At 38.6% G+C, this 7,500-nt stretch overlaps 1 protein-coding gene across 1 annotated transcript in view; it reads left to right on the forward strand.

Moving 5' to 3' along the window:
- LOC125035765 overlaps positions 1–2,586 on the forward strand; it is a 4,059-nt gene extending 1,473 nt beyond the window's left edge. Inside the window, exon 2 of the mRNA XM_047627973.1 lies at positions 1–2,586. This exon is cut by the window's left edge and continues 289 nt beyond it. Within this exon, the coding sequence (XP_047483929.1) occupies positions 1–984 (984 nt within the window). The 3' untranslated portion in view covers positions 985–2,586.
- The last annotated feature ends 4,914 nt before the right edge of the window (positions 2,587–7,500 follow it).

The raw sequence follows: 7,500 nt of genomic DNA on the forward strand, positions 1-7,500 counted from the left end.
ATGCGCGTACTGAATGCTTCCATGATGGGCACGGTGCTCGACGTCCCCTCCCGGGCCGTCATCCCAGCCCTGCCGGACGCCCTCTTCAAGCACTACTACTGGATCCACGTCTTCAAATACTTCTGGAGGAAGCTCTTCGACACCTTCGTGAGGAACTACAACCAGAAGCTCTACTTCAAAGGCATCTTGCCGCAGCCCGAGACCAGACTCGCCACGACGAAGGTCATCATGGATGAGTTCTCGGCAGAGACGACGCAGCGGCTGGTGCAGCAGTGCAGAGAGGCCGGCGTCACCGTGCATGCCTGCATCGTCGCCATCGCCAACATCGCCATCTTCCGGGTCGCCCAACAGCGTGCCAAGGGGAGAATCGACTCTGCTCTCATCAACACAGTCAACTGCATCAACATGCGTCGCTACTTCCCTTCTGAAAATAAGGAGTCCCTGGGCTGCCACATTTCCCTCGAGGAGACCGAGCTCCTCATCCAGTCCGCCGACTTCACCGACAAGGACAGCTTCTGGGCGCTGGTCAAGCGGATCTACGACAACCTGCAAGACAGCCTCCACGTCCACCACACGCCCGCCAAAAACTCCCCTCTCTTCCGCCCTTCCAGCCTCATCTTCCACATCAACTACGAGCTCACGCGCCGTGCCCTCCAGAACCGCACGCACTCGCACATGATCACCACCAACATGGGCAACCTGCAGCACCTTCTGCCGGGCAAGTACGGCGACGGCCCCGTGGAGATCACCGGCATCCTCCGTTCGGTCTCCAGCGCGCTCACCGGCCACGGGTGCACGCTCACCTTCCAGACCTTCGTCGGGAAGTTCATGATTTCGCTCGATTACTACTCCAACAAGATGACAGACGACGTGGCCCAGCAGTTCTTCACGAACCTCAACACTTACATATCAAACCTCACCAAATACGGCTGCCTGGACGTGGCGAGTCCTGAAGCGGCTGTGTGGCCCTCCTTAGCGACGTAGACTGTTTATAGATATCCTGTAGCTGCATTTCCTAACTTTAATACACAGAGTTTGGTGTAAAGGCATGTATACTACAAACATCTTTTGAGGCTTGTTCCAGACTGTATCACATAATAGTTATGTAATTAGTTAGTTGTCCTCGTTGAAAATTGGTTGATATTGCTCTTTATCTCAGCCATTCCAGAGATTATTTTATTTTTTTCCCTCAAATCTAAACCTCGAAGTTGTACAACTAATACCCACATAGCCTACCTAGCTCTCCCATGTCAGTAGGGTCTGTTTGTGACATGGCCATTGCTTATAAATGTAAATAGTGATTATGTAAACAGTAATTAACAATTGTTACTTTTGTTGTAGTACTTTTGTCAGCTTCCTCAGGTTACTTGGAATACCATCACTCTGTCCGCCGACTCAGCATTCAAAAGCCGAAATCCGCGCTGCAAGATGAGTTGAAATCGCGAAGTGCGTCGAAGAGTTTTCTTCCTAGAGCATTTTCCGTAACTGATATACAGATAAACGGGCAAAAATCTATTCCCTCTCAGTTATCTCATGAACTGATCCACCATAACTCAGTGTATAGATAAAGCAACCTTTATTTAGTCCAGGCTCCTTTAAATATCAAAATTTTCATTCATCTTCCATGTTAATAATGATAACAATAATCACAATGATAATAATAACAATAATTATAACCATAATCATGGAAATTGGAATAACAAGGACAGTATTAATAATAATAATAATAATAGTACCAATAGAACCAAGAAACTGAAAGTATTTAAAAAACACGGGTAGATCCTATGTCCCTGAATGATGAATAAAATGGGCGATTTCTCTAACAGCTGCTACGTAAGTTTGTTAATGGCGACTGGCATGGTCTTCCGATTTTATTTTTTTGTAAAAGTGCCTGGAACTCTTGGAAGAGATTATAGTCAAAGTAATCTAAATTTGCCAAGTAGTCACGCCCCTTCTCCACAGCTAAGAAGCTGATTGGTTCATATGTATTGGCCATACCTAATGCAAACCGGTTTACCGCCAATTGTACCTTATCTTTGTTCCTGCTTAGCTCATGTTTGCAATAATCGAAAGGAATGCTGCCCTTGAATGTGACAAAAAAAGAACACCCTTTCGAAAATCCCAAATGACAATTAAGAATTATGAACAAACTTTGTGTGAATAAACAGATGGTACCAGGAATACTGTACAAATGTGAACAAATTAGCTTCTTAGCTACGAAAGAGGCCTGTGGATTTTTGGTAAATTTAAAATGCGGTGACTGCAGTGAGTAGTGACGTTAACTGTATTATACAAATTACATTGCCTTTGCGCCGAAAGAGTCTGTAAATACTATTTTTAAGAGTATTATTTTTCTACTCGAGAAGCTATAGATCATTATATTAGACATGTAGAATGATCTCATTCTAAGATATGTACAGTAACTTTAGTGAAATCTTAACTCTGGGTGGTAGATTGTTATTTTATTTTATGATAAAAAATGATAATGAAAGGAATGAGTCAGTGTAAGGTATTTCCACATCCTTATCCTCCTGCACTTGGCAGTTTGATAGATAATAAAATAATAAAAGCCATATTTAAGCAAAATAACGACCTTCATTCAGATAACCCCCTAGAAATGTTCTTTTATGAATATGAGTGTAACAAAATATATTAAAACTTTAAGTTATATATATTTTTTCAATTTTGGTTAAAGCAAAAAATGAATACTGATTCTCCAGTGATAATACAAAAAATAAGAAATTAAACCGACAGTAACTGAAAATCATAAAACACAAGGGGAGAGAGAGAGAGAGAGAGAGAGAGAGAGAGAGAGAGAGAGAGATAGAGAGAGAGAGATAGAGAGAGAGAGAGAGAGAGAGACACACACAGACAGAGAGAGGGAGAGAAAGAGAGAGAGAGAGAAAGAGAGAGAGAGAGAGAGAGAGAGAGAGAGAGAGAGAGAGAGAGAGAGAGAGAGAGAGAGAGAGAGAGAGAAAGTGTCAGACAGAAAGAGGGACAGAGACAGAATGAATGAGAGTGAGGGTGCATGTGAATGAGAGAGAGAGAGGAAGAAAGAGAGAAGGAGAAAGAGAGAGAGAGAGAGAGAGAGAGAGAGAGAGAGAGAGAGAGAGAGAGAGAGAGAGAGAGAGAGAGAGAGAGAGAGATAAGGAGGGGGGGAAGAAATATGAGAGAGAAGAACCTGAGGATATACAAGGGCAAGAGAAGAAGAACAAATAAGAAGAGGAAGAGGAAGAATTGACAGAGGAAGAGGAGGTGGGGGTAATAGAGGAGGAGAAGAAAAAAAGAAGTGGAAAATTCTGTCACCTTTTTAACAGCATTCAGGCAAATAAGGGTACAATTGCCCTTCTTTTTACAGACTCCATTCTTGAAGTCAGACACATATTTCAGCATATTTTGTAGAATTTGAGAAAAAAAAAAGTTCATTACAATCAAGACAGCATTCATATAAAACAGACTGCTGATAGACAATCCTGAAACAGGGAAGCATTATCAAAGTTATATGACAAGCGATCTACTTTCTTTTGCGGAAACAAAACCCTACCGACTCCACACTACCTCCCTGTTCCTTCAGATATACGGAACTGGCAAATAATTTGTACCTTTAATGTCTTGTTGTATCCCAAGCTTTATGCACCGCGAAGCTCACACGGAGGTTGAGAGGCAGTGATCAGCGTTTTCTCCTCCAGTGTATCATATTTCACAATGTACAAGATACAACCAGTGTATTCTTATACTTACGCTCTGGATCCTCTCATATTAAGACCAATGTATGTTGAGAGAAATGAAATGTCATAATGGTGGATTTTGGAGATATGCTGGTGTGTGTGTGTGTGTGTATGTGTAATTTTTCTCTTCGTGTTTAAAATCCTTTAAATATTCTGAGTTTATCTTAATTGTAAAATCAAACCATAACACCGATTTCATTGTGCCCATGGGCTAGTTAGGAGAAACCTGAGGGAGCCACTGACATTGCAGAAAAGAATTACGAAAAAAGGTAATATTCCTGAAATTTCTAATCACAATTTGGAATTAATGGAATAAACAAGACTAATTTTGAGAAGAATTGAACGGATCACAGAAGAATATCATTAACACATCTAACCCACACTAAAACTCCGTGAAGAAAGAACTGGGCTACTCTACATAGGTTTACTGTAAATTGATGGTAATAGGAATGAGAATAATGATGATGATGATGATGATGTTGATGATGATGATGATGATGATGATGATGATGATGATGATGATGATGATGATGATGATGATGATGATGATGATGATGATGATGAAGAAGAAGAAGATGAAGATGAAGATGAAGATGAAGATGAAGATGAAGATGAAGATAAAGATAAAGATAAAGATAAAGATAAAGATAAAGATAAAGATAAAGATAAAGATAAAGATGAAGATGAAGATGAAGATGAAGATGAAGATGAAGATGAAGACGAAGATGAAGATGAAGCTAAAGGTGATGATGGTAATGATGATGAAAAGAAGAAGAAGAACGCTTGAATTCCGGATCGCAATGGCAAGGTCTTCAGGCTCCTCACCCCCATCCAAAGGGAACAGCTGTACAAGAGGTTGTGGGATGATTCTACCAGCAATATGGTTTTCTCTTTCTTTGTAATACCAAAACCATAACCCCAAACGCCCGTGAATTATACTTGTCTGTCCTCAAACCCTTCAAAATCAGGAGAGAGAAAAACAAGTTAGACATGTGGCTTCCGGACTTGACTTTGGTCTTTGTCTGACTTGCTATGGCTTTAGCTATAACATCATTTAATTTTTGCTAAATCTACCACCGTGTCAAAAATGTCATGTCCTTACTGAAACCTAAAAACAAATATACAAACCATAGCCATCAAGTATACACAATTTCTCCAGTTCTACATCACAAATAAACACTGACAACAGACAAGTTCAACAGCAAACAATTACCTTTTGATATCTGGCTGCTATAGGCATGAAGGGGATAATTCTAGGGTCCCTCGGCAGCCTGTGTTTCTTATGCACGGCTTCATCTTCGTTCTTGATTACTCTTGCCCATACCAATGAATAAAACATACAAAAGCATCATAAAAATGATAAACATATAAGATGATAAACTAATAAACATATACAAACATCAAGGGCTGCTCTAGACTGTCATTTCCAAAACATACACGTCAGTGAAGCCGAAGAATTGCACATTGCTGATGGTAAGAGATAAACTGAAAGTGAAATTTAAAGCCAAACAGTGATGGAGTTTGGACATTTCTTCCTAGTGCACCTTTGCAATTGATAGTTACTCAATTATCAATAGACAAGCTCAACTGCAAAGAAGAAAAGCAAGCGTAAATTAAATCTAATCTACATTTACCATATCCCTGATCCAAAGACCCAAAGGGAAGTCATGGAGAATAAAAACTTTAGAAAGGCAATAATTCAGGGTTATGAAAACTGAGGTAACAAAGCTGAAGTTTGTCTTCGCAAGATAAGAGTCACAGCATGTAGGCCTTTAAGTGTAGTCATACGTTTCTATATCAGGGTTGGTTTTATGGGAAATACTCACCAAGGCTTAGATTTTACGGTGAAAATTGCATTTTTAACAGATTAATAATTTATTGTTTTTAGTGTTATCTGTAGCTCATATAGTAATGTTTTTTTTGTTTTTTTTTTAAGATAATGAAAGGCCACTCTATCAATAAAAAAAAACACTGCAACAACAAATTGTATCTTAATAGTTTATTAACCAAAATTGTCAACATTTCCTGGGAGCAAATTTGGTATTTGTTGTCTCCTGCTGTATGCCAAAGGGTGTGGCTTTAAATCTGAAGAAATTTATTCATTGGAAAAGGGGAAAACTTACCCAAAATGTGTAAATAGAATATATAAAACAATAATACATATAATCCCTCTTTCATCCTTTTCCTACCTTTCGCCTCCTCTCTCCCTTTTCCTTTCCCTCTCCCTCTCCCCCTACGCCTACTTTTTCCCTTTCCCGTCTCCCCTCACTCCCAAATATTCTTTAAACTCACTTTCCTCCCATATTAAGTCTTACAGTTGCCCCCCCCCCCCTCCACCTCCCTCCTCTTTCTCCTTAAACTTGCCTACCTCCTTCGCTCCCTTATCCCCCTTCCCTTCCCCATTCCCCTTTTTCTCTAAGCTCCCTCTTCCTTGCCCCTTACCTATCCCCTTTTTTTCTTTTTCTCCCCTCCATTTCTTCGTTTTTAAGGCCCTTCCCCTCCCTTTCTCCCTTTCCTCCTTTTCTTATCCGCCTTCTCTTCCTACCTACCTTCCAAACTTCCTCCCAGGGGCGTCATTTGCGGATTTTTTCCCCTGAATTACACCTTTAGAGCTCTGGTCGTACCTTAAATTTGCTCCTTAGAACAGCTAATTAAAAAAAATCTGGGGGGTGGGAGCTCAATGTGCCCCTGATTGTGCTCACTTCTCTTGCCAACCTCGCCCCCCCCCCCCCCTCCTTCCAAAAAAAAAAAAAAAAAAAAAAAAAAAGGCTAAAAAGACACCCCTGCCTCCCTCCTCGGATACTCATGTAAATAATGAATGTGCATAAATTTGCGGTCTAACTACTTCAGTGCAGTATAACTGTCTCGAAAGAGAATAATGATGGTGATGATGAGGATGATAATAATAATGATAACAATAATACTAATAACAACAACAACAACAAAACAACAATAATAATGATAATAATAATAATAATGAGGATGATGATAATAATAATGGTAATGATAATGATAATAATAATAATAACAATAATAATGATGGTCATAATGATGATGATATGGTCATAATGATGATGTGACATATTAATAATACTAATGAAAATAATAATGATAATAATAATGATAAAACTGATAATGATGATAATAATAATAATAATAATAATAATAATAATAACAATAATAATAATGGTCATAATGATGATGATATAATACTAATACTAATAAAAATAATAATGATAATAATGATAATGATAAAACTGATAACGATAATGATAATAATAATGATAATACAATGAGTGTAAACACAAAATGTGAGCGTTAAATATTAAGTGAATTTAATGAAGATTTAGGATTGTTTGGGGGAGGTGGAGCGGGAAAGAGAAAGGAAAAGTGAAATAAGAGGCAAGAATTTTCTCCGTGTAATTTTCTAGCTTTCACCCATCAGTGAATATATTTTTTAGACGATTTAGATATATTGTATTTACTAGCATTTTAAATTGTTAATATTTCGGGAGCACTTTTAGTCAGTTCATCTATGAAATTTTCGCGATTCAGTTTCTCCAAGAACCATAAATGTTTACAACGAATGGCGATTTTTTCCTGATCTTATCATTATTCATGTTATGTCATTTATAAATTATTACATCCATATTTTCTATTAATGTTGCCATTTAGTATTTTACTATAATATAGATCTCCCTCAGAAATATTTTTGCTATAATGTAACCCGGAGTTAGTCATCTGCGTTCGTATCCAATGTGCTAGTTTCATC

Source organism: Penaeus chinensis, chromosome 20 (assembly GCF_019202785.1).
Source record: "Penaeus chinensis breed Huanghai No. 1 chromosome 20, ASM1920278v2, whole genome shotgun sequence".
Lineage (NCBI taxonomy): Eukaryota > Metazoa > Arthropoda > Malacostraca > Decapoda > Penaeidae > Penaeus > Penaeus chinensis.